The 26,705-nt window shown below is 58.3% G+C and overlaps 2 protein-coding genes across 2 annotated transcripts in view; both read left to right on the top strand.

The window, feature by feature from the left end:
- Positions 1-363: 363 nt before the first annotated feature.
- KLHL17 (kelch like family member 17) lies at positions 364-17,723 on the top strand. The gene is made up of 12 exons (XM_059487479.1): positions 364-481; positions 8,845-9,098; positions 9,706-9,827; positions 10,410-10,631; positions 11,557-11,673; positions 12,179-12,392; positions 13,030-13,174; positions 13,649-13,816; positions 14,469-14,557; positions 15,711-15,784; positions 16,520-16,701; positions 17,495-17,723. Exons 2-12 carry the CDS (start codon positions 8,888-8,890, stop codon positions 17,721-17,723), a joined length of 1,773 nt encoding a protein of 590 aa, XP_059343462.1. The 5' UTR covers positions 364-481; positions 8,845-8,887.
- A 5,609-nt stretch (positions 17,724-23,332) lies between these two features.
- PLEKHN1 (pleckstrin homology domain containing N1) overlaps positions 23,333-26,705 on the top strand; it is a 14,884-nt gene continuing 11,511 nt past the window's right edge. The window contains exons 1-2 of the mRNA XM_059487631.1: positions 23,333-23,412; positions 24,560-24,659. Of these exons, the coding sequence (XP_059343614.1) occupies positions 23,333-23,412; positions 24,560-24,659 (180 nt within the window). The remainder of the gene's footprint in view (positions 23,413-24,559; positions 24,660-26,705) is intronic.

Below are 26,705 nucleotides of genomic sequence, written 5' to 3'. Positions count from 1 at the left end.
AAGGTGCTGATGGGCCCATGACCCAAAACTCTTTCCCTGCATAAATTATTTCGGGACGCCCCTCAGGCCACGCCCACCAGCACTGGCCACGCCCCCGCATTAGCCCCGCCCCTCACCCTTTGTGCGGCGCTCGGCAGCGGGGGCGTGGCCTCCGCTCATCGCCCCGCCTCATTCCCCGTTTGGCCCCGCCCTCGCCCGCTGGCCCCGCCCCCGGTGCCGGTGCCGGTGCCGGGCCCGCAGCGGGGCCGGTGCCGCTGGGTTCGGAGCGCTGGGCCCGCGCACGGACACACGGCCACACGTGCGGGGCCGGGCCGGGCCGGGCCGCCGCGGGGTTATTCCGGGTGACGGAGGAAGCCGCAGCCCCGGAGCCGCCGCCGCACCTGCCCGCCCCCGGCCCGCCCCGAATCCCCGGCGCGGGGCCGCTGCGGGTGTAGCGGGACCCGCGGCATCGCCCGGCTCGGGCCGTGGCCGCCCCGGAGCCGTGAGTACCGCCGGGGCACGGCCCTGCCGCCCGCGCCTCCGCTCCTCTTCCTCTCCGGCTGCCTCTTCCTCTCCCTCTTCTTCCTCCTCTCTCTCTCTCTCGCTCTGTCCCTCTTCCCGCAGGGCCCGGCCGCGGGAGGAAAGGGAGCGGAGGGTAACGGGATGGGGGAACACCGGAGGGGTCACCGGGGATGGGGGACTATCGGAGGGGTAACGGGATGGGGCACACCGGGGATGGGGCACACCGGAGGCATAACGGGATGGGGGCACACCGGAGCGGTCCCCGGGGATGATGGGGAGGAGCCCCGCTCCATCACTGCCGGCGCTGCCCCTGCACATCTCTCCCCGCAGAGCGAGTTTGCTTTCGGGGTACCCCGCCGCACCCTCCGAAGGTTTTGGCCCAGCCGCTGTGGTTCCCGAATATCTGCAGGGGTTCGGAGCGGCCGGTGCCCTCCCCAGCCCGTGCGGCCGCTCTCTCTGCATCAACTCAGGCCGGCAGCATCCCTGTGCCCTCCTCCCGTCTGCCCTCTGCCAAGTGCTGCCGGATCCCGTTGGAAATGGGAAAGCCGCAGCCCCGGGGTGTTCCCCTGCCCCGGGGGGCTCGGGGCTGGCAGTGAAGGGCACGGGGAGAGGCGCTTTCCTTCCTGGAAACTTGTGGGACGCAGCTTTTTGGTGGCCTCTGCAGGGGCTGCCGGGGCAGAGGGCTCTCCTTGAGCCTCAGCATCGCTGCTGGAGCTGGGGCTGGAGCTGGTCCTGCAGCTCAGGCCAGGCTGGCAGCTGGGCTGGTTCTGCTGGCTGAGCAAAACCTCCCTCTCCGGGGAGCAGAGCCCTGCACTCGGCAGGGAAGGACAGGGTGGCTGTCCCTGGCTGTCCCTGGCTGTCCCTGCACTGTCCCTGTGCGGTGCCAGCCCGCAGGAGCTGTGGCCTTGCTTTGGTGCCTCTCTGTGCAGCTCTGCTGTCACTTCCTGCTGTCCCACAGCATTGTTCTGGGGGGCTCTGCATTGCTGGACGTGATTCTGGAGTGATTCAGCAACACGTGGATGTTTTTGGGTGCCTTTAGTGTTTAGTGCTGGTTTTGTTACAGGTTTGGTGTTCTGGGGCTCACTGGTGCTGGTTTGTTACAAGTTTGGTGTTTTGGGGCTCACTGGTGCTGGTTTGTTACAGGTCTGGTGTTCTGGGGTTCACTGGTGCTGGTTTGTTACAGGTTTGGTGTTCTGGGGTTCACTGGTGCTGGTTTGTTACAGGTCTGGTGTTTTGGGGCTCACTGGTGCTGGTTTGTTACAGGTCTGGTGTTTTGGGGCTCACTGGTGCTGGTTTGTTGCAGGTTTGGTGTTCTGGGGCTTACTGGTGCTGGTTTGTTACAGGTTTGGTGTTTTGGGGCTCATTGGTGCTGGTTTGTTACAGGTTTGGTGTTCTGGAGCTCACTGACCCCTCAGGGATGAAAACCTTTTGGTTTTCAAAGCAAGCCCCGTTCCCTCTGCACCCCGAGTTTCTCCCTGGCCCGTGAACATCTGCTGGAAACCCTTTATTCAGCAGAGCAGTGAGTAAGACCCGGGGAGATGTTGGGTGTAGAGATGCGAGTTTCCTTCCTGAGCACTGAGTGATTAATGAATCACAGCAGAGAGCAGCTAATTCAGAGCACACCAGGCGCTGGCAGGCGCACCAGGCACCTGCTCCCTTGGCTGGGGAGCCCAGCACGCACAGGGAGCAGCTCCCGGGCATCTCGGGGGGCTGGGGGGTCCCTGTGCCTGCTGCCAGCCCGGGGCAGCTCCGTGCGGGTGGCACTGGGAGGGCTCTGTTCTGCCAGCACAGACTGTGACCATCTGCCCCGCTCCCTTGTGCCAGCCTGGTGCTGGAGACGGCCTGGAAATCAGAGCAGGCGTCCTCTGAAGGGCTGGGGAGCTGCTGGGGAGCTGCTCTGGGCCCATTCCCTGCTCCATGTCAGGAACAGCCATGTGCAGATCTGCTGGGGAGCTGCTCTGGGCCCATTCTTTGCTGTATTTCATGAACTCCGTGTGCAGATCTGCTGGGGAGCTGCTCTGGGCCCATTCTTTGCTGTATTTCATGAACTCCGTGTGCAGATCTGCTGGGGAGCTGCTCTGGGCCCATTCTTTGCTGTATTTCATGAACTCCGTGTGCAGATCTGCTGGGGAGCTGCTCTGGGCCCATTCTTTGCTGTATTTCATGAACTCCGTGTGCAGATCTGCTGGGGAGCTGCTCTGGGCCCATTCTTTGCTGTATTTCATGAACTCCGTGTGCAGATCTGCTGGGGAGCTGCTCTGGGCCCATTCTTTGCTGTATTTCATGAACTCCATGTGCAGATCTGCTGGGGAGCTGCTCTGGGCCCATTCCCTGCTTCATGTCAGCAGCCCCACTGAAGCCCCAGTGCTGCCTCCTGGGTCTGGGCACAGCCTGGGCTGGGGAGGCCTGAGAGGCTCCATCTGGGCTGCTGTAACCATCCCTGAAGGATGTGGCTCCTCAGGGACAGGAATTTGAGCTCCTCCAGCTGCAGTTCCCGAGGGCTGGGACCTGCTGGCCTTGGCAGGCCCCGTTGTGCCAGTGAGCTCAAGGCCATGGTGTCACATAGCTCTGTGTTTGGGGATGTGGCCTGTGCTGCTGCTGGCCAGGAGATGGGAGGGAATCCTTTTGTTTCCTGCCTTGGAATGGCTTTCCCACTGCTCCACAGAAGCTCAGAGCTGGTTCAGAGCAGGAGGTGCAGAGCTGGGCTGGTCTCTGTTGGCTGGAGGAGGCTTTGGGAACCATCCCTTCCCCTTGGTGTGAGAGGGCAGAGCCAGCAATGCCCACTGGTGACCAGAGCTGTGCCCAGCTCTGCTGCTGGGGACGCTGGGCAGGGGAATCAGGACATGACCCACATTTGCAGCTCCTCTCAGAGCCACAGGGCTCGTCCTGCTCAGCTTTTGGTGTGCTCTGTGCTGGCCTCTGGGAGCTGCAGTCCAACCCAGTGCAGCTGGCACCTGCACCTTCTGGCAGGAATCCATTTCCACTCCTTGTTCCTCCCCAGCCCGGGAGTCCAGCAGTCCCAAACCTCCTCAGTGCTGACCCTCACCACCAATTACTTGAAAATGACCCAAATCTTGGCGCAGATGCCTCGGAACCCCTCAAGCATGGAGCCTTGCTTGGAGCTGCAGGACAAAAGCTGAGTTTGGAGGAGCTGCTGCCTGGGGGAGGTGAGGACAAGGCTGTGGGCACTGAGATGAGGATGGTGAGGATGCTCTTCATCCCCCTGATATGTGGGAATCTCCCAAGGCATTGAGCCTCTTTCTCATGCTCACTTTTTGGGGTGACTGAGAGCAGTTGGAGCTTCCCAGCAAAACTCCCCAGGGAATAGCGAGGAGCCAGGCTGTAATTAGGAGAGTGTGGTGATTACAGGAGGGGCTGGGAGGCCGTGCCCAGGTCAGGGTGCCGAGAGCCCTCCTTGCCTGGAGCCAGCAGTGCCCCTGTGCCTGGAGCTGGCAGCTGAGTGCAGCTTTTCCCTGTCCTCCCCACCCCCTTGCTGAGGCTCCACATCCTCCCTGGCAGCTTGTCACTTCTCTGCAGATGTCTAGACAGGAGGATTCAGTGCGTGTCAGTTATGCCTAATTCATTAAAAAAAAAAAAATTAAATAAATAAAAAAGCCCCAGCCCTCCTGGGAGCTGGGGATTCTCAGTGCTGCAGAGTCAGCGCTGTCTGTGCTGCCCTGCCCTGCCTTGAGGCAGCACAGCCGTGCCAGGAAGCTGCAGGAGCAGCAGGGGATGCAGGAGAGGGGGTTTGGAGGGGTTTTAGGAGGTTTGGAGGGGGTTTTAGGTGTTTTTAGGGCCGGGCTGTGCTCCTTGTCCCTATTTGGGCTGTGCTGCTCACCCCATTTGTGTGTCCTTGTGTCCCCAGATTCCCTGGCACTGCCAGCTCCCCAGTTCCTGCTCCCTCCCCAGGGCAGGGCTGGTTCCAGGAGGGACAGCTCCCTTGCTGCCACTTCCATCCAAAATCTCAGCCCTGAGCTCTGCACAGGTGCAAAACTCTGCTGTGGGGAGCAATGAGGATCTGCAGCTCAGAGCATCCCCTTGGTGCCAGAGCAGCTCCCTCCCTTGCTGCTTGCCAGCCCTGCCTCTCCCAGGCTCAGCTTTCCAGGCTCAGCTTTCCCAGGCTGAGCTCACAACGAGCTGCTGATGCTGTCAGTGCCTGTGGGAGCTCCCTGGCTGCAGGCTGAGCAAGGCCTGGACCCCAGAGCGTTTCATTTTCTGTGTCAGTGGCACTGGGTGACACATCCTGCTGGGGACAGCTGCCTGGCTTCAGTGCCTGCCTGGCGTCTGGCTCCTGGACAGGCACAGCTGAATGGTTCCCATCCTCTCTGCTGGGCTTGATTGTGGGAAAGGTGGCAGCGCAATTTTGTAAGAAATTTATTTTGTAATAAATCGCAAAATAGAAATTATTTTTATAATTGCAAAATAGAAGTTATTGTTATTTCCCTCTGGAAGAAGGAATAATTTGGGATATCCTAGTTTGAAGGGTAAGGGCAGTGCAGATCTGCTGTGGCTGTGCAGACAGCCCTGGCACTTGATTATTGATGGAAAAATGCTGCTGCACTGTGATCCTCTCAATCCCCAGGGATCCAGGCTTTTGCTCCATCCCAGGTGGGGTTTGGCTGTGCCATTTTGGGGGGTCCAGCCCTGGAGGGGGGCCTGGCCCCACGGTGCCACCTGGCAGAGCTGTTTGTGCTGCTGTGCCCCAGCTGAGTGCCACTGAGGGCACCGAGTGCCACCGAGGGCTTTGTGCCTTCTCCCTTGTGTGGGAGCTGCAGGGCTGGGCACAAACAGCTGCTTTTCCAGCAAGGATGAGGCACAAAGGGATGGGGACACGCACAGGGGATGGGTTGGAGCAGGGGATGGTTGGGGATGGATTGGAGCAGGGGATGGTTGGAGCAGGGATGGGTTGGAGCAGGGATGGGTTGGAGCAGGGGATGGGTTGGGGATGGATTGGAGCAGGGGATGGTTGGAGCAGGGATGGGTTGGAGCAGGGGATGGTTGGGGATGGTTGGAGCAGGGGATGGATTGGAGCAGGGATGGGTTGGAGCAGGGGATGGTTGGAGCAGGGGATGGTTGGAGCAGGGATGGGTTGGAGCAGGGATGGATTGGAGCAGGGGATGGGTTGGGGATGGATTGGAGCAGGGGATGGGTTGGGGATGGATTGGAGCAGGGATGGGTTGGAGCAGGGATGGGTTGGAGCAGGGGATGGGTTGGGGATGGATTGGAGCAGGGGATGGTTGGAGCAGGGATGGGTTGGAGCAGGGGATGGGTTGGGGATGGTTGGAGCAGGGGATGGTTGGAGCAGGGGATGGGTTGGAGCAGGGGATGGGTTGGAGCAGGGGATGGTTGGAGCAGGGGATGGTTGGAGCAGTGGATGGTTGGGGATGGATTGGAGCAGGGGATGGGTTGGAGCAGGGGATGGTTGGAGCAGGGGATGGGTTGGAGCCTGGCTGTGTGCCAGGCCCGGGGGCATGGGGGCTGTGCCCTGCTCCCTGTCCCCACCACGGCAGCAGCTGCACAGGATGTGGCCCTGCTGCCTCCCAGCCCTGCTCTGTTGCCAGACACAGAATGCCCCTCCAGGCTGCCCACAAAAAGCCATTCTGCAGGCCCTTCCTGGGGAAAGGGCAGCCTCGCAGCCTCTCCCTGGAGGATGCTCTGTTTATTGCTCTGCACACTTCTCTTCGCTCCCAGCAAAATATGGTGTTTTTGTGCGCGGAGAACAGGCCTCCCTTTGGGCAGGGATCATTTGCATTAATTAACAGAGCTGTTATGCACGGCCACGCTCTGGCGCAGAGGAGCCAAACAAACGCCTCCTTTTCTTGTTTTTTTGGGGTTTTTTGTGTGCCACAGCCTCAGAGTTATTCCAGGGGAGGCAGCACATCCGTCCCAGCCCGTGGGGACACGTGCAGTGCTGCTGCTGCCCACAGGATGGGTTTGTGCTGCCTCCCCCCCGTGCAGCCCTGACACTGCTGCTCTGTCCCTGTGGTGTTAGTGACACCCCACAGAGCCTCATTTCCTGCAAATGGGGTTTTACCAGGGAAAAAAGGGGTGTTTGGTGCTGCCAGTGAGGTGGCACAGGGCACAGGGAGCAGTCTCAGGATCTCTAGCTGCTCACAGTGACCCCAGAAATGTTAAAAGTCTCTTTTCCAACCCTGAGTGCTTGAAGAATGAGTTGGAGCTCTTCAGTTCTCGGTCTCAAGGTTGTTTATTGTTTCTTATCTATAAAAGATCCTTTCTCCTGCCCTGCCAAGGTCTGTCTGTCAGGACAGTTCCAGGCACTCTCCCTGCCCCCGGGTGGTGTTATGTCTTTATACTAAAAACTACATGTACAATGTTTACAATTCCTTCTCAATACGTATCACCTATGTTGGACAGTGAGTTTCTACTCTAAACCAATCCAAAAGTGCCAACATCACCCAGAAGATGGAGGCCAAGAAGAAGAAGGAGAAAGGCTGGACACACCCGGTTCCCTCCATCTTGCCCCCCTGAACCCCCATTCTAAAAACCCCAAAATCTGCTTTTTCACCCCGTGATAACTTCACTATTATTCTACTTAAACTGTTGTGGCTTGCTGATCTTCATCTAAGGTTGGTAAATTTTTTCATGGGTCATAATCAAGCCCACAAATGTTTTGGGCTCTGTGCCTGCCCCCCTGGAGTTTAACCCTGCCCCTCTGGAGCCCAGGCAGGGATGTAAATAACAAAAACCCTGTTTTCTGTGGGCACCTCAGCCAGCAGATGGCAACTAGGAGATGGGGTGTCCCAGGGATGCTGCAGCTTCCCAAAATGGGATGCTGGGGGACAGGACCACAATCCTGGGCTCTTCCCTGGTGCCCAGGGCATGGTGCCACCCTGCTGTTCCTCTGGAGGGCACCGGCAGACCCTGCCTGTGCCAGGGGCAGCAGGGACCTCGTGGCACCTCTGCCAGCAGCAAAGGGCACTGCAGGCTTCTCTCCCCGCGCAGGAAATAAAAGAAGTTTATTCATCTTTCCATCCTCCCCCGGCCTCCGTACGTGCTACAACTGCTCCATAGAAAGGCAGGGCGGGCTGCAGCCGAGGCGGAGCAGGCCCACGGTGCCGCTTTGCTATTTTATAAAGGCAGGGCGGGCTGCAGCCGAGGCTGAGCAGGCCCACGGTGCCACTTTGCTATTTTAAAAAGGCAGGGCGGGCTGCAGCCGAGGCGGAGCAGGCCCACGGTGCCGCTTTGCTATTTTGGGCTGGCAGGGTGAGGATGCTGGAGGTGTGCAGGAGCGGGGGCCGAGGGGATCCTCTCGCCGCAGGGACGCGGGGGCAGCCGGCAGCCTCGGGACGGGTTCAAGCTGCTTGTGCTGCCTCCCCCTCCTTCCTCCTGCTGCTCAGTCATCCCCGCTCGCCCCCCCAGCGCCGGCACAAAGGCCTTGTGCATGCAGACAGCAGCAGGGGGAGGAAATCTCTGCGTGAATAAATGTTCCTTGAGCAGGCAGGGTTTGTTTTCCTAGAAGCACTGAATGGTTCGGGTTGGAAGGGAGTGTGAAAAATCATCTGGTTCCATAGGCAGGGATGGCTTTCACTATCCCAGGGGGCTCTGAGCTCCATCCAGCCACAGCTTCTCTGGGAAATCCATTCAGGGCCTCCCCACCCTCACAGGGGAGAATTCCTTCCCCATATTGAGCCTGAATTTCCCTTCTTTGTTTGAAGCAGATGACATTTCCCTGTCAGGGCCTGGTCAGAGCTGTCAGGGTTGCTGTCAGCACAGGGTGCTTGAGCTGTGGTGGCTCCCATAGGGATCACCCAGGGCTAAAGCCTGCATTGAAGCCTTAAGGCTGAGCTTTCATATTTTCCACATTCTGTGCTGCATTGGTTTGTAACTCTGAGCTTCATATGAAGTGTCAGCAGTTCTCCTCACAGCTCAGGCACACAGAACAATCCTTTTCCAGCCCCAGAACCAAGCTGCAGCTCCAGGCCCAAAAAGTGCCAACAGCAGGGAATTGAGGAGAGCAAACTGGGAGGGTGGCACTGCAGAACATGGAGCTGGGATTGGACAATGAACCCCAATATGGACATGGACCAAAACTTATAAAAGTCTGAAAACTCGTGACTCACTGTCCATCTTGGGTCCACCTTAGGTTCATCTTGGGTCCATCTTGGGTCCATTTTATGTCCGTCTTGGGTCCACTTTGGATCTGTCTTGGGTCCACCTTGTGCCCACCTTGGTTCCATTTTGGGTCCACCCTGGCTGTGGCTCTTTCCCTGCCCAAGGTGCCTCCTTTGAAGCCCATTTACCAAATCCCCCCAGTTTCCCCTGTACCCCCGTCCGCCCTGCAGCCCCCTCCCGCCGTTAACCCTTTGTTTGCCCCTTTGGCAGAGGCGGCGGGAGGGCGCTGCCCCCGCCGGTGCCCGCCGCAGCCATGGAGGGGGCAGTGCAGCTGCTGAACCGCGACGGGCACAGCATCTCCCACAACTCCAAACGCCACTACCACGACGCCTTCGTGTGCATGAACCGCATGCGGCAGCGGGGGCTGCTCTGCGACATCGTCCTGCACGTGGCCACCAAGGAGATCAAGGCCCACAAGGTGGTGCTGGCGTCGTGCAGCCCCTACTTCCACGCCATGTTCACAAGCAAGTAGAGTCCTCTCTTCCCCAGGGACAGGCTGGCAGCTCTCCCCTCTCCAAATCCCCTCTCTGCTCAAATCCCCTCCCTGTTCTCACTGCCCTGCCCTTTCATGTGTCATTTCTGTCAGCAAGAGCAGGAATATTCCTCATTTCACTGCTTTCCCTGAGTCCCTTTGCCCATGTGCAGGATCCTGGTGTCCCCCTCCTGCACAGGATCCTGTCCCCCGTCCTGCAGACCTGCCCCCCAATCCCTAGAGCTGGGCAGGAAACCTTCCAGAAACAAACCACTTGTTCCATGCATGGTTTAATCCTCCAGTTCCCTCCCTTCCCTGATTCCCTTTGCCCACAGCTCCATGCCCAGGATCCTGGTGTCCCTCCCTGCCCAGGATTCCTGCTCAGGATCCTGATGTCCCTCTCAACAGGATCCTGGTGTCCCTCCCTGCCCAGGATCCTGGTGTCCCTCCTGCAGTCCTGGTCCCCATTCCCCAGAGCTGGACAGAAACCCTCCCTGGGCTGGGATGCAGAGGTGGATGCAGCTGGTGCCACGCATCCTCCTGTGGGGGAGCAGCCCTGCTGGGGGGTTTTTGCTCATTTTGGGTGTCCTTTGGCCCAGATGAGATGAGTGAGAGCCGCCAGACCCATGTGACACTGCACGACATCGACCCGCAGGCGCTGGAGCAGCTGGTGCAGTACGCCTACACGGCTGAGATCGTGGTGGGAGAGGGCAATGTGCAGGTAGGAGCTGTTCCCCTTGCTCCACGAAGCTGTTCTGTTCCACATTTTCCTCTTTGGGACTCCCCTCTCCTGCTCAGCTCTGCCAGCTGTGCCTGTGGTGGCAGCTGGGGCTGGCAGTGCTCAGGGAGCTGAGCTGCTGCCCTTCCCTTCCCAGAGGTGATTTCTCAAAGCTCTGTGCAGTTCCCAGCTCTGTTCCTGAGCACTTGGCCCTGGGGGGAGTTACAGGTGTCCTCCCCAGCTGTTCTCCACCTTGGAAACCAGGAGTGCTCTGTCCTTTCTGTCCTTTCTGGGGCTGGCAGTGCTCAGGGAGCTGATTCCCTTCCCAGAGGTGGCTCCTCAAAGCTCTGTGCAGTTTCCAGCCCTGCTCCTGAGCACCCGCCCTTCTCCTGGCCCTGGGGGGAGTTACAGGTGTCCTCCCCAGCTGTTCTCTACCTTGGAAACCAGGAGTGCTCTGTCCTTTCTGTGCCTGGAGGTGCTCACTCACTAAACCCGCTCTGCTCGTGCCTCGCAGTGGGACGAGGGTGAAAATCGTTCCTTTGCCCTGGGAACTCCCTTTTGCCCCGTTCTTTTCCACCCTGCCAGACCCTTCTCCCTGCTGCCAGCCTGCTTCAGCTCAATGGTGTGAGGGATGCTTGCTGCAAGTTCCTGCTCAGCCAGCTGGACCCCTCCAACTGCCTGGGCATCCGGGGCTTTGCTGACACCCACTCCTGCAGCGACCTGCTCAAGTCTGCCCACAAGTACGTGCTGCAGCACTTCGTGGAGGTGTCCAAGACTGAGGAGTTCATGCTGCTGCCCCTCAAACAGGTGAGGCCTGTGGCAGTGGTGTTCACAGGGTCCCAGGATGAGGGAACAGACGAGAGTGTTGACTCCATGCAAAGACGCCATTGGCGCGATAGAGACTGCGTACCTCTTTCAGAAGGCTTTATTTATTATTTTATGATAGATATTATATTAAAAATATACTAAAAGAATAGAATAAAGGATTCCATCAGAAGGCTAGCTAAGAATAGAATAAGAAATTATAAGAAATGATAAATCACTGACCGAGACAGTCCGAGCTAGCTGATTGGCCATTAATTAGAAACAACCACATGAGACCAATCACAGATCCACCTGTTGCATTCCACAGCAGCAGATAATTTTATTCCTGAGGCCTCTCAGCTTCTCAGGAGAAAAAATCCTAAGGAAAGGATTTTTCATAAAGCATGTCTGTGACAGAGGCCCTGCTGGCAGTGTGCAGGTCAGGGTGCAGCACAGCTTGTCCTGCTCCATGTGTGAGGATAAAGCCTGAGGGATGTGCACTGAGGGGATGGGGTTTCTGTCACTCATCCCCGGGGCAGGGGGAGGTGACAATGAGGGGAGGGTCCCATCTGCCCCTGCTGCACCTCTGCAGCCCTTGGCAGGTGAAGGGACAGTGCTGGGAGCAGCCAGGGCTGCTGGGTCTGTCCCAGGAAATACAGAAGGGACAAATGCCAGTAGAGTCATCTCCCTGCTGCCGCTGCCAGCGACAATTGTCAGGCATTGCAGCAGCCTCCGCCACAGTGGGGGAAAAGAGCCAGGGAGGATGGTCAGAGATGTCCCCACAGAGCTGCACCTGCTGCCTTTGGGGCACCAGTCGCTGTTTGGAGCCCCCAGCACGTCCAGGAGGCAGAGCTGTGCCCCTGGCACTGCTGCTCACTGTGCTGGGAGCTGGGAGTGCCTCCACACCGAGCAGCTCTGCCCTCCCCAGGTGCTGGACCTCATCTCCAGCGACAGCCTCAATGTGCCCTCGGAGGAGGAGGTGTACAGGGCTGTGCTCAGCTGGGTCAAACACGACGTGGACAGCAGGAGACAGCACGTGCCCAGGGTGAGGTGCTGGGAATGGGCTGAGGGTGGGTTGGGAAGGGCTCAGAGTGGACTGGGAAAAGGGGAGAGTGGGTTGGGAAAAGATGAGAGTGCTGGAAGGGGGCTGCTTGTGCCCACCATCTCCGAGTGCCTGGCCTGGAGGAAGCTGCAGGACAGGGCAGGAGCAGCAGGTCCCTGTCCTACCACTTCCAGTCCAGGTGGGAAGGGACCTGAAATCCCATCTCATTCCACCCCCTGCCATGGACAGGGACACCTTTGGCTATCCCAGGCTGCTCCAAGCCGTCCCTGAGCACTCCCAGGGATGGGGCAGCCCCAGGAGTTTCTCCCTGATCCCAGCTGTCCCCTTTCAGTTCCCCCATGCCCTTGGGACACCTTTGGCTATCCCAGGCTGCTCCAAGCCGTCCCTGAGCACTCCCAGGGATGGGGCAGCCCCAGGAGTTTCTCCCTGATCCCAGCTGTCCCCTTCCAGTCCCCGTGTCCCACTGCCTGCTCTGCTGTCCCCCCAGCTGATGAAGTGCGTGCGGCTGCCGCTGCTGAGCCGGGATTTCCTGATGAGCCACGTGGACACGGAGCTGCTGGTGCGGCACCACTCGGAGTGCAAGGACCTGCTGATCGAGGCGCTCAAGTACCACCTGATGCCCGAGCAGAGAGGGGTGCTGGGCAACAGCCGCACGCGGCCGCGCCGCTGCGAGGGCGCCAGCACCGTGCTCTTCGCTGTGGGTGAGGGCCTGCTGCTGCCCCAATCCCTGCCACCCCAAATCCCTGCCCAAATCCCTGCCCAAAATCCCTGCCCCATCCCAGGGGTTTGGGCTGTGTTTGCTCCCCTCAGCTCTCAGGATTTCTAGCTGCTCACAGTGACCCCCAGATGTGTTAGAAAGTCTCTTTTCGCAGCCCAGCGGTTGAAGGAGTCAGAGCTCTTCTATTCTAATTCTCAAGTTTATTATTATTTCTTATCTTTAAAATTCTTTCTCCTGCCCTGCCAAGGTCCACTCAGCAGGACAGACAGAGGCACTCTGCCTGCCCCCGGGGCGGTGTTATCTTTTTATACTAAAAACTACATGTACAATATTTACAATTACTTTCCAATACCTATCACCTATGTTAGATAACACCGCCCCGGGGGCAGGCACAGTGCCTCTGACTGTCCTGCTGAGTGGACCTTGGCAGGGCAGGAGAAAGAATTTTATAGATCAGGTACAATAAACAACCTTGAGACTGAGAAATGAAGAGCTCTGACTCCTCCTTTGACCGCCAGGCTGCGAAGAGCCTTTCCAGCTTTTCTTGGGGTCACTCTGAGCAGCCAGAGACCCCGACAGGAGGGATGCCCTGAATTCCAACGCTGGCCCTCCCCGAGCAGGTGGAGGGAGCCTGTTTGCCATCCACGGGGACTGCGAGGCCTACGACACACGCACGGACCGCTGGCACATGGTGGCCTCCATGTCCACGCGCCGCGCCCGCGTCGGCGTCGCCGCCATTGGGAACAAGCTCTACGCCGTGGGAGGGTAAGGGGGCACGGGGAGGGGGGGCATGGATGGGCAGCATGATCCTGGATGTCTGGGGTGGCCGTGGAACAGCTCCTTTTCTGTGCACGGGGATCTCTGTGTCCCTGGGATGGCTCCTGCCAGCTGCTGCTGGCCTCTCTGAAGCAGGAAGCTGAGATTCCTCCCGGGAACTGTGGGAGAGAGGGGAGGACAGAAAGGAGGACCCCCCCAAAAGGGTTTTCATGGCAGGAGCAGGACTGACCCCACAGGAGTGACCTGCCCCATGGGCATTCCTCATGGGCAGTGCCCCCTCCTGAACTGCCCGTTTCCCTCAGAGTGCCAGACTGGTTTGGGTTGGAATTTAAATCCCATCTCATCCCACCCATCACGGCTTCCACCATCCCACTTTGCTCCAAACCCCGTCCAGCTTGGACGCTTGCAGGGATCCAGGGGCAGGCACAGCTTCTCTGAGCAGCCTCTTCTGCCCCTCTGCAGCTACGACGGCACCTCTGACCTGGCCACCGTGGAGTCCTACGACCCTGTCACCAACTGCTGGCAGCCCGAGGTGTCCATGGGCACCCGGAGGAGCTGCCTGGGGGTGGCAGCCCTGCACGGGCTCCTCTACGCTGCCGGGGGGTACGATGGGGCCTCGTGCCTCAACAGGTAGGGGTTGCCTGGCTGCAGCCTCCCTGCTCCTGCACGCACTGTCCTGGAGCTGGGAGCCCTGCTCCTGAGCCTGGAGCAGATGTTTGACAGCTCGCCTCTGTGACGGTGCTCACAGGGGCCTCAGGATGAGGGAAGGGACGAGGATCTGACTCCAGGTTTCAGAAGGATTGATTTGTTGTTTTATGATATATATTACATTAAAACTATACTCAAGAATAGAAAGAAAAGTTTCATCTCAGAAGGCGGGCTAAGAATAGAATAGAAAACAATGATAACAAAGGTTTGTGGCTCGGCTCTCTGTGAGCCAGCTCTGCTGTGATTGGCCATTAATTAGAAACAACCACATGAGACCAATCACAGATGCACCTGTTACATCCCACAGCAGCAGATAACCATTGTTTACATTTTGTTCCTTAGGCCTCCCAGCTTCTCAGGAGGAAAAATCCTAAGGAAAGGATTTTTAATGAAAAGATGTCTGCGACACACCTCCTTCTCCCCACTTTGTATCCCTCGGCCCCAACAGAACCCAGCCTGTGGCAGCTCCCCGTGCATTTCCCCTGTCTGTCCCCAATCTGTGAGAGCTCCCCATGTCCAGGAGCTTTGCCCTGGGCTTTCCCAGTGTCCCACCTTTGTCCCTGTGTCCCTGCAGTGCAGAGAGGTACGACCCGCTGACGGGCACCTGGACGTCCATCGCTGCCATGAGCACCCGCAGGCGCTACGTGCGCGTGGCCACGCTGGGTGGGTGCTGCCAGGGGTTTGGGGGTCCTGGGCACGCTGGGTGGGTGCTGCCAGGGGTTTGGGGGTCCTGGGCATGCCGGGTGGGTGCTGCCAGGGGTTTGGGGGTCCTGGGCATGCCAGCTGGGTGCTGCCAGGGGGTCCTGGGCACGCTGGGTGGGTGCTGCCAGGGGTTTGGGGGTCCTGGGCACGCCGGGTGGGTGCTGCCAGGGATTTGGGGGTCCTGGCCATGCCAGGTGGGTGCTGCCAGGGGTTTGGGGGTCCTGGCCATGCCGGGTGGGTGCTGCCAGGGGTTTGGGGGTCCTGGCCATGCCAGCTGGGTGCTGCCAGGGGTTTGGGGGTCCTGGCCATGCCAGCTGGGTGCTGCCAGGGGGTCCTGGGCACGCTGGGTGGGTGCTGCCAGGGGTTTGAGGGTCCTGGGCACGCTGGGTGGGTGCTGCCAGGGGGCTGGGGGTCCTGGCCGTGCCAGGTGGGTGCTGCCAGGGGGTCCTGGCCACACTGGGTGAGTGCTGCCAGGGGGCTGGGGGGTCCTGGGCAGGCTCCTGAGGGTTCCTTGTGCTGCTCTGCCCCGGTTCCTGTCCCCTCTGCAACACCTCTGCCAAGAACTCCCAAAACAGCTAATAGTAATACTACCTGCTCCTCCAATTCAGACACAATAGTACTGAGAAAAAAAAAAACCTAAAAAACAATCTAAATTAGAAGTTGACCCTCCGTTACGATTACCTAATTAGTCTAATATTAATCAAAATTAGATTTAAATATTTAATTTTAAAAATTAAAAATTAAAAATTTTAAAAATTAAAAAATATTTAAATTCAAAGAAACTACTCTTTGCATTACCTTTAAGGTATAATCGTGATGATGTAAATCCACGATTTGAAAGTCTTTCTCACCATGATGTAAAAGAACTGCGTCAAGCTCTAAAAGAAAGTAAATTCTCTTCTCCTTATTTTAATAATGTATTAAAAAGTATTTTTAATTCTTATAACTCAGTCCGTGCTAATTATCGAAATGTAACTTCCCTAATTTTAACCAGAGTGGCACCTGTGCTGGGGCTCAGCCTGGACCTGTGTGGGCACCCCCAGAGTGGCACCTGTGACGTTGTGAGTGGGACAGGGAGGTGTTTTCAGCTCACGCCTGTGCTCTGTCTTTGCAGAAGGCAACCTCTATGCAGTGGGGGGCTACGACAGCTCGTCACACCTGGCCACGGTGGAGAAGTACGAGCCCCAGGTAAGTGTGGGAGGGAGGTTTGGGTGACTCCTGTGCTACTCCCCTCTTCAGGAAGGCCTCAAGCCACCGTGCATGGCTGGGGGATGGAGGGGGATCAGCAGGGACGCAGCAGCCAGGGTGCAATCCTGAGCACAGTGACCCAAAGCTGCTCTGGGAGAGCTCCCAGTGAGCTTTGGGCACCAGAACAGCCCCTGGCCCCACTGCCCGTGGTTCTGGGGGCAGCAGGGTCCTGTCCATGCCCTGAGCTGTTCTCAGCTGGGCTGGGAGTGTGGCAGGCTGGGGACACAGCTCTGCCCACCAGGGTCGGTCACTGCAGAGAGATCAAAGGGAAGGTCCTGGAGGCTTTTCCTGAGCTGCAAAGCCGCAGCTGCACTCGCTCAGATTGGAAATAGATACAGCTCAGTCCCTGAGGCTGGGCTGGCATTCAGCTGGGGCACAACTGGTGGCCTGGCACGGGCATCTCTGTGCCCCTGGGATGGCTCCTGCCAGCTGCTGCTGTGCTCTCTGAGCCAGGCAGTGAGATTGCTCCTGCCAACTGCGGGACAGCGGGGAGGAACAAAGTGATGCCCCCAAAAGGGTTTTCATTCCAGGAGCTGGGCAGCCAGAGCAGGACTGACCTGGCAGGGGTGTATGGGGTGGCAATGATGGGCTCCCTGTCCCAGATGAACACCTGGAGCCCCCTTGCTGACCTGGCAGGGGTGTGTGGGGTGGCAATGATGGGCTCCCTGTCCCCAGATGAACACCTGGAGCCCCATTGCCAACATGCTGAGCCGCAGGAGCAGTGCAGGCGTGGCCGTGCTCGAGGGGATGCTCTACGTGGCCGGGGGCAATGATGGCACCAGCTGCCTTAACTCCGTGGAGCGCTACAACCCCAAATCCAACGCCTGGGAGAGCGTGGCCCCCATGAACATCCGCAGGTGAGGAAGGGGCTGAGCCCTCTGGAGCCTCAGGAGCGGGGATCTCACCTTGCTGTGCCACAAAACACAGGCACGTTGGGGTGTCAGGGTTTGTGGCTGGCTCAGCACGCTCCTGCCGTGCTCAGAGGGGTTGCAGGGACAGCCAGGAGGGCACAGCAGGGATGTTCTGCACAGGGATTTATCCTCTGCCCTTTGTGTGGCCATAAAGAGCCAGGGCTTGAGCTGGCTGAGCCCACTGAGATGCTGCTGCTGGGCTGTGGGAGGAATTAAGGCTTGCAATGTTGATGATTTTGGGCTCGGAGGGTTTGATATTTGATTAGGTTTGGTATTTGGTGAAGTTTGGTATTTGATGGAGTTTGGTATTTGATGAGGTTTGGTACTTGATTGGGTTTGGTATTTGATGGGGTTTGGTATTTGATGGGATTTTGTATTCAATGAGGTTTGGGTGACGGTGTCAGAATGAAGGGGGAGCTCAGAGGGTTTGGTATTTGATGGTGTTTGGTATTTAATGAGGTTTGTTATTTGATGGTGTTTGGTATTTGATGGGGTTTGGTATTTGATGGAGTTTGGTATTTGATGGGGTTTGGTATTTGATGGGATTTGGTATTTGATGGGGTTTGGTATTTGACGAAGTTGGGGTGAGAGGGTCAGACTGAAGGGGTACATCAGTGGCTCTGTGCTGTGCTCTGCCTGTTGGTGCCCCAACAGTTCGTTTCTCCACGGGCTGTTTGTGGGGTGCCTGCCATGCTGAGCGCCCCAGCACGCCCAGCCTGTCCCCGTGCTGTCCTCGCAGGAGCACCCACGACCTGGTGGCCATGGACGGCTGGCTCTACGCCGTGGGCGGCAACGACGGCAGCTCCAGCCTCAACTCCATCGAGAAGTACAACCCGCGCACCAACAAGTGGGTGGCGGCCTCGTGCATGTTCACCCGCCGCAGCAGCGTGGGGGTGGCCGTGCTGGAGCTGCTCAACTTCCCCCCGCCCTCCTCGCCCACGCTCTCCGTGTCCTCCACGAGCCTTTGACAGCGAGCCCGGCCGTGCCCCGGGGCCTGGGGACAGCGCCTGAGCCAGCCCGGCCCTGTGGGGGCCCTGGGGACACCCACGGGGCCACCGGGGCCTCCAGCTGTGCTTCCAGGAGGGCACAGGGTGCTCTGGGGACACCCACGGGGCCTCCAGCTGTGCTTCCAGGAGGGCACAGGGTGCTCTGGGGACACCCACGGGGCCACCAGCTGTGCTTCCAGGAGGGCACAGGGCACAGGGGGCTCTGCCCGCTCTGGGGACACCCACCAGGGCCACCAGGTGTACTTCCAGGAGGGCACAGGGGGCCCTGGAGACACCCACGGGGCCACCAGCTGTGCTTCCAGGAGGGCACAGGGCACAGGGGGCTCTGGGGACACCCACGGGGCCACCAGGGTCACCAGCTGTGCTTCCAGGAGGGCACAGGGGGCTCTGCCTGCAGCCAGACTCATCCAGCACCCCCAAAAGCTCCTCTGGGCAAGGGGACCCCAAACCATTGCTGCTTCTGGGGTTGCCGTGCTCCAGCCGTGCCGCCGGGCACTGCCAGCCCCGTGGGGCCCTGTGGTGGCACTGCCAGCCCTGTGGTGGCCCCGGGGCACAATGTGTGGCCCTCACTCTGAATGTCACTGTAGCCAGCTCAGCCCGAGGCGTGTGCCCCGCTCCGGACGCTGCCCCGCTCCGAGGGCGTCTCTTTGATGCCTTAACCACAGCAAGAGAAGAAGCCCAGCCCAGGCACAGCCCTGCAGGGTGGGGAGGCCCCTGAGCCCCCCAGGGCGCCCATGGGGGCCCAGCTGAGCGTGGTCTGGCCGGGCAGGTGGTGCAGGGACCTTGGTGGCACCGCTGCCGTCGCTGCTGGCCCAGGCTCTGGACTGGGACTCCCTGGGTTTGCTGTTCCCCTCTCTGCAAAGCAGACTCTGGGTTTGTGGAAAGGAATCAGTTCTTGGAGGAAGAACAGTCCAGCCTTCCGAAGGAGGAGGATTGCCTGGCATTACTTTTTTGGGTATTAATTTTTTTATTTGCCTTTTTTATTTGAACGCTAATATGACTCCATATCCCTTTGTTTTTTACTCTGCCCTGGTACTCCCCATCCCTCTGCTCTCCAGGCAGCAGGAGGAGTGCAGTTCCTTCTCTCATCTGTGGAGGAGATGATTCCTGTGCCCTGGAGGTTCTCTCTGGATGGGTGGGGTGTGTGCGTGTGTGAGATGCCAAAAGCAGCACGGGAGGGACCCTTTCCAATCAGCGACTCCCTGGCAATTAAACAACCCCTCTAATGAGCTAAAGCTTGGCTAAATTAGCACTGTGAGGCCTGTCCTGGAGCCAGGGCCCCGTGCTGTGGTGTTTCAGGGTGTGCTGTGTGTGTGAGCCGTGAGCTGAGGCACAGCTCAGGTGCTCTGCACACCGCAGAGGAACGACTCAACCACTGGTACCTCAATGTGCCCGGATGTTCAAATGTAGCATTGGAAATATGGTCCAACTCTTTGGAACTCGTTCCTTCCTCCTTTTTCCTCCCCTGCTCCCCAGTTCTCACTCACAGAGCTCAGATTTCACTCCTGTGGTTCCTGTGGGCCTGAGTTCTCGAGCAGCAGGAGATCCTGCTTCCTGAGGAGCAGGGACAGGGCAGAGTGACTCCTGTGTCCCCCGGCTGGCTCCTGAGCAATATCCCACTGAGCCTGACCCATGGGAACCCAGCAGAGAGGGAACCTCCTGTCTGTGCTGCCCAAACTATGCAGGAAAGGGCAAAAACAACCCCCCAGCACCTTCTGGGGGACCCCAGCCCCCCGACCCACACTGTGTGGACACGAGGTGTCAGCACCCGCCCTGGCGTGTGCCGGGGTGGGATCGCTCCTGGTGCTGCCCGTCCCCTGCCGAGGAGGAGGAGGAGGAGGAGGGGACGCCTGTCTGTGTCTGTCTGTCCGTCTGTGCTGTCTGAGGGGAGGAGAACAACTCTGTGTGGCTTCCCTGCCAGTTTCCGTCCGTGCTGTCTCGCCCAAGATGTTCCTCGTTGAACTCCCAGCAGAGGAGCATCCCCAAACCGGGGGGCTCCGGGCTCTGGGGTCGTTCCCAGCAGGGCCAGCCTGGAGCCCCTGCCCTGGTTTGGGGCTCCCTGCGCCTCCCTGCTGGGCACACCTGGTCCAGATCCATGTCCGAGCGTCGTCACTTTGATTTCTCTGTAACTTTATCCGACTTTATTTATGTGGAACTCTGTTTTCTCTGAATTTTTTGCACTACGTGGGGCTGGGGAGGGGATACAAGCAATAGAAGCCAACGTGTACAATAAAGACATTTTCTTGGATATTGGATCCTGCCTGGTGCATCCTTCACTGTCCCTTCCCTGGCTCCTGGGGCTGCTCCTGAGCATGCAGGGGAGGTTCAGGCTGTGTCGGGAGGGTTTGGGATGGACATCAGGGAAAGGCTCTTCCCCAGAGGATGCTGGGCAACCCTGAACTCCATATAAAGTGTTAGCAAGTTCTCCTCACAGCTCAGGCACACAGAACAATCGTTTTCCAGCCCCAGAACCAAGGGTGCTGCTGCAGCTTCAGGCTCAAAAAGTGTAAACAACAAAAAGGCCTAAAAGGCTCAAAAAGTGTAAACAGCAGAGAATGAAGGAGAGCAAACTGGCAGAGTGGGACTGCATAGCCTGGAGCTGGGATTGGACAGTGAACCCCAATATAGACATGGACCAAAACTTATAAAAGGGTGAAAACTCGTGACTCAGAGTCCGTTTTGGGTGTAGCCCCAGCCAGGCTCTTGTTCTGCCCAAGGTGTATCCTTTTAAGGCCTTTTAATAAATCCCCGCTTTATTCCTTTAACTCTGCCTAGCCTTTAACTTCCCTTATTTACTTTAAACTCCACTTTTTTCCTTTAACTCTGCCTAGCCGTTAACTTCCCTTATTTACTTTAAACCCCACTTTATCCCCCGAACTGTGCCCAGCCCCTGTTCCAGGTCAGCCCCTCGTGGCTCCAGTGCCCCCCGTCCCTGCCAGCCCTGCTGGTGTCACTGCTGTCCCCGCGGCCGGGCAGGGCCTGTGACAGCAGCAGGAGCTGCACTTTGTGCCCCTGCTCTGAGCTGGGAGGTTTGATTTGGATCCAGCTGCAGGAGCAGCACGTCGCGGTCACGGCCTGACCGTGTTAGCCACGGATCCAAGAGGAGTCACATTTTCTGCACAGAGCACAGCTGGGGCTGTTTGCTGACCGTGGGCAGGAGGTGCTGGGCTGCTGCTGGGCTGTGTCCCAGCTGTGCACAGAGCACAGAGCAGCCCCTGTGTGAAAATCAGGGAATCTGTGGTGGGGGCCCTCCCGAGGGGGGTCCTGCTGCTGCGCCGGGCCAGGAAGGGTTAATGGGTTCTGGGCACAAAGGAGCTGCTTTAAAGGTCAAAAATGGGGAGAAATGTTGTGGCACATCCGTTCTCAGCTGCTCTCTCCTGGTGAGCGTGGCCTGACCGTGCAATCCCTTTTGGGGAATATTTTGATGGAGTAAAACACAAATGGGAGGGTGTCTGCCAACCCCAGCTTGATCCCAACAGATTCCCCAGGAAAACCTCCTAAAGTAACCTGTGGATTTGTCACACCACATCTTCTATGGTGTTTCTTACATCACTGTTATTTGTACTCACTAAATCTGATTTTTTTTTTTCAAACATGCCATCAGTTCAATTTGTTTTGACAAGATGTGATTTCCACAGCCCCGTGTTGATTTGTATTAATTATATTCTCCTCCTGTAATTCTCAAAGTTAATCCAACTCCCTCACAGCTGTTACATCATTTTCCCAGGAATTACTGTCAACTGGCAACCCCATAATTACCGGGGTGGGTTTTTACCCAAGGAAACACTGATATCCCTGCTAAATTATGCAATTTCTTTGCAAATTCCATGGTCCTGCAAGACTGAATTGCAACAGTGACTCAAGCCCTTTGTGTTCAGATCTTTCAAACTTTCTAATGTGAATTCTCTCTCTATTTTGATCCAGAGCATTCATTTTGTGTTCACTTCTCAGCAGCCACCTGAAAATAAAAAGGGTTTCTCATTTCTTATGGCTGTAATTCCTGGGGGGTTTTTCCAGCACAGAAATATTGAGTCTGCATTTACCTTTTGTCATTAACTTCTTGGTTTTATTGTTTATATTTCCATGCAGTGAGGCACTCACAGCACAGTCAGAAACCTTCAGTTTGCTTCCTTTTAAAGCATTTATTCTTTTTTTTTCTGCTCATGCACATCTCCTTTTGCTCTTTGCTCCCTTGATCCATTTCACACCACTCCTAGATTTTGGTTCATGTCCCGTTTGATATTTTTCCTCGTTTATTTTTATATCTTTAACCCAGCTGGGAAGGGGGAACCCTTCGGAACCCTTCAACCCCGGGGATTTTTGTTAATGCTTAAACAGCAACGACCAACTTTATCTCCCTGCATCCTTATCTCCGCCAGTGCGGCGGCCAAATTCCATTTGGGAAAACTTGGGAAAACGCTCTGGGATGGGATTGTCGGCCGGACTCCTTGGGGGAAAAAGCTCTAGGATGGGGTTTCTGGGCCGAGCTCCATTTGGGACAATGCTCCGGGATGGGTTTCTGGGCCGAATTCCTTTTGGGAGAACCCTCCAGGATGGGTTAATCAGCCGAATTCCTTTTGGGAAAAAGTTCCAGGATGGGGTTTCTGGGCTGAATTCCTTTTGGTGCTCCAGGATGGATTTATAGGCAGAATTCATTTTGGGAGAACGCTCTAGGATGGGTTTATCGGCCGAATTTCTTTGGGAAAAAGTTCCGGGATGGGTTTCTGTGCCGGATTCCTTTTGGGAGAACACTCCGGGATGGATTTCTGGGCAGAATTCCATTTGGGAGAACGCTCTGGGATGGATTTACCAGCCGAATTCCTTTTGCGAGAACACTCCGGGATGGATTTATCAGCCGAATTCCATTTGGGAGAAGGCTCCGGGCTGGGTTTCCGTGCCGGATTCCCTCCGGCGCTCCGGGCTGGGTTTGCGGGCGGCCCCAGCCCCGTTCCGCCGGTGCTCGGGGTGGATTCCCAGGCGCGGCGCAGGTACCGGGCCCGCCCCTCCCAGCCCCGGGGCGGGAGCGAGGGCAGGACCGAGGGCCAGGAGCGGCTGCGGGCTGCGCTCGCACTCGCTCGGGCACCGGCGGGCGCGGAGCGGTGGGCGCGGAGCGGCGATCCCGCACTGATCCCGCACCGGCGATCCCGCACTGATCCCGCACCGGCGATCCCGCACCAGCGATCCCGCACCAGCGATACCGCACTGATCCCGCACTGATCCCGCACTGATCCCGCACCAGCGATCCCGCACTGATCCCGCACCGGCGATCCCGCACCAGCGATACCGCACTGATCCCGCACTGATCCCGCACTGATCCCGCACTGATCCCGCACCGGCGATCCCGCACTGATCCCGCACCGGCGATCCCGCACTGATCCCGCACCAGCGATCCCGCACCAGCGATCCCGCACTGATCCCGCACTGATCCCGCACTGATCCCGCACCAGCGATCCCGCACCAGCGATCCCGCAGCGCTCCTGCACTGATCCCGCACTGATCCCGCACCGACCCCGCACCGCTCCCACACTGATCTCACACCGATCCCGCACCGACCCCGCACCGCTCCCGGCATGGGGAACATCGCCTGTGTCCCGCAGGCTCCCGGCGGCTTCAGGAGCTCCTTCCGAAGGAAACCCTCGCTGAAAAAGGAGTGAGTAACCCCACCGGCTCCGGGGTGTGGGATCTCCTGCGGGATCTCCCCGGCGGGCATTTCCTATTCCCGGTGGGTTTGGGGGCGCCGGGCGCTGCCAGAGCCGGGATCGGCTCGCCCCGAGTGCCCGGGATGGAATTCACGGGCGAAGCGCCGCTGGGTTCATTTCTGTTTGGGTAATTGAGCTTCCCCCGCGGGACAGGCTGCAGAACACCCGATATTCCCTTGTTTTCACTTGGGAGAGCTCTTATTCACACTTGTGGGAAAACAACATTCCCGCTGCTCGGGCTTTAGGGAGAAAGCCCCAAATCCCAGCACCCCGCTGTAGGACTTGTGTTTGTGAACCCAAGGGGGAGCAGCAGAAAACGTCTGTGAAACCCTTTGGGGATTTGGGTGGCCACACTCAGGTACGTGGCTGTCCCAAAATAGGGACAGGCAGGGAATGCTCTGCAGCTTCCCTGCTTTCCACTGCTCCCATCAGCACGGCCAGAGCTGGAAAGGAGCCCTGGAGGGAACCAGAGGATTCCTCGTGAACCTGTCTGTGTTGGGTTCAGCGTCAGGGCTGTGCCAAAAAACCCCTAAACTCTGCCAGACTGTGCCAAAAACACCCAAAGTCTGCCAGGCTGGGGGTTTCTAATGGAAAGGAGACCCTGAACTGTCCCCTGTGCTGCCAGAAATCAGGGAAAAACCTGGAGGGGCCTGAGGAGCTCCTGTGGGGTAAAAGAGAGGGGATTTCTTGGGGAATTTGGGGTAAAAGAGAGGGGATCCATTGGGGTATTTGGGGGTCTCACACCAGGGCCCTGTGTGGAGCAGCCAAGCCCCAGAGCCCCTCCTGTCCCACTGACTCCCAGCTTCCCACGCCCATGGGGATTATCCTGGGTCTCTGCTGCAATCTGAGGAAGTCCCAGCCAGAGATTTGGCTGAGCAAAGACCTGTGAAAAAGCAGAGAAGGAAAAAGCTCAACAAGTGTGGCAAAGTCCCTTTTCAGCTCTCCCAGGCTTTGTCATCCGTGGGATGACTCGAAAGCCCGTGACACATTGCATGCTTGTCCTCCTGGCTTCCTTATTTCAGGGCAGGATTCACCATGCCTCAGCCTGGACCTGTGTTTCCATGTGTGTTTAAGGTTTTTTCCCCTTTTTCCCTGTAGACAAAATGGCAAGAAAAAGCTGCCCAGCTTCTTCGGGCTCGATGGAGGCCAGGAGCGGGACACGAGCACGGACAAAATCCTGCAGTACATCCCAGCCAAGGCAAGAATGTCCAGCACCTCCAACCCCTCCCTGCCGCTCCAGGGGTTCATCCCCACCCTCCCCAAGCACAGAACTCGGGAGGGACGCTGGCTTTGGGTCTGGGGGCTGCAGCGGCAGCTTGGTCCCATCGAGACCCCTGGGAAGGGATGCGCCCTCTGTGCAGGTGTGGAGGGGACCTGGCTCAGCCAGGGGTGCTGCAGGGACGTGGGGACGTGGGGACATCTCCCCCACACCTTTCCCCTGGGATCTTTTGTTCCTGGGTTGCCAGGGAGGGAAAGGAGAAGGCTGGGAGGGAAGGGAGAAGCTGAGCGAGCTTTGGCAGGTGGGATGATTCATTCCCACGAAGCAGGAGCGGATTAGCAGGAGCCTGGGAAGGGAATCAGGAAGGGCAGGGCTGCCCCGGGCACGGCCCAGCCTTGTGGCCTCGTGGCCCCGTTCCCAGCCCTGCTGGGGAGGGCACGGGGGGAGCCAGCAGCCCCCGAGGGCTCCGTGGGTCCTGCTGGGTGGGCCGGGGGTGTGGGAGGAGTTTTGGGAGCTTTTGGGATGTGGGGAATGGGAAACTGAGGCACAGCCGCGGTGCCCGGCAGAGGGAATTGCGGGGAATCAGGTGGATCCAGAGGGATCAGGCAGCGCAAACCACCCCGGATTCTCCCCTGGGGAGGCAGGATGAGCTGTCAGAGGCAGTGGATGCTGGGGAAGGGATGCTGGCAGAGGTCACTGGGAGATGCCCATCTGGGAGCCCAGGGAGTGTGGGATGGAAATCATCCTTTACCCTCACCTGGGGCACAGGGGATGCCAACCCTAGGCTCAGCCACGAGCTGCCTGTGTGCCCTGGAGGCTGCCTGGGCTCTGCCCCTCTCCCTGCTGCATTTCTGGCTGCAGCAGCAGCAGCTGCAGGGCCGGCTCAGAGCGGAGCTGCCAGCGCAGGCCACCCTCGCAGGTGATGGCATCGCCACTGCTGCCCACCTGGGACGGGCACAGGTGACATCCCTGCGCCTCCTGATCCCCCCCAGCAGCCCCTGCCCTGATCCCAGAGCTCCCAGTGCCCCAGGGGCTGCTCCTTTGGTGTTTTGAGCCGCTCATTTGGTGTTTTTCCCATGGAACGGCAGCCCCGGGGCTCCTGCTGCGGGCTGAGCTCTCCCTGCGCTGCTGCTGCTGATTCACGGGGCCGGAGCGGTTAATGAGTGACTGGTTCTACCTGTAGGATGGGGTGGAACATGTCAGGGCACCGGCGGCTGGGGAGGATCCGGGAGTGCAGGATCGCCGGGATAACGGGATGGCCGCGAAGGGGCTGGGGAGGGTCCCAGAGGGAGGGACAGTGCCGGGCCCCCTTGGCTGAGGCATCCCCATGGTTTTGGGGCAGCTTTCAGGGCTGTGACCCCGATTTTCCACAGCTCCTGTGCTCTGCCATCACCTCCATCCCCTCAGGCACTCCCTGCCACCCCTCCCGGGCTTTTTGGGTGAGGGAAATGTCCCATTTGTTCCTTGCCACACCAGGGGCTGTGCAGGCCCTGCCTCTCCCTCCTCTGGGAGCTCTTTCCCACTGTGCTGCTGCATTCCCAGCTCCCACGCCGCTTTTTCCTCTCAGCCTTGTTCATTCCTGGGAAATTTGGCTGCCCCATCCCCAGCAGCTGTGGCTTGTGCTGCTCCTTATCTCCGTGCCCATGATTTTATCACTTCACCCTCTCCCCACTCCCAGGTGCTGCCGGTGCCCTTATCCTGTGTTTTGTTATTGCTGCACCCGTGACCAGCTGCTCTTTGCTCTGCGTTTGTGACACAAATTCCATTTTTCTTTGCCCTGCACTTGTGACACAAACACCATTTTTCCTACTCTGAGCTGCCCCAGTGAGACTTTTACTGTTCCCTAAATTCTGTCCCATACCTGGGAAGCTGGAAGGAGGATTTCAGCAGGAAGGGGTTAATTCATGTCCTAACAACAGCAACCCCGATTCAGCCAGGCCCTGGAAGGGACATGTGCCTGTGCCCCTCCTCTTTTCCCACCCAGGAGCCCCAGCTTTAGGTCAGGATCTCCTCACAGGCCCCAGC

This window comes from Ammospiza nelsoni, chromosome 22 (genome assembly GCF_027579445.1).
Source record: "Ammospiza nelsoni isolate bAmmNel1 chromosome 22, bAmmNel1.pri, whole genome shotgun sequence".
Lineage (NCBI taxonomy): Eukaryota > Metazoa > Chordata > Aves > Passeriformes > Passerellidae > Ammospiza > Ammospiza nelsoni.
This window is presented reverse-complemented; position numbering and strand designations above follow the sequence as displayed.

Excerpts from the sequence above, each read along its gene's own strand:
- KLHL17 (XM_059487479.1), top strand. The coding sequence starts at position 8,888 with ATGGAGGGGGCAGTGCAGCTGCTGAACCGCGACGGGCACAGCATCTCC. Across the intron at positions 11,674-12,178 it reads GGAGACAGCACGTGCCCAGG|CTGATGAAGTGCGTGCGGCT; the intron begins GTGAGGTGCTGG and ends CTGTCCCCCCAG. Across the intron at positions 13,175-13,648 it reads AAGCTCTACGCCGTGGGAGG|CTACGACGGCACCTCTGACC; the intron begins GTAAGGGGGCAC and ends GCCCCTCTGCAG.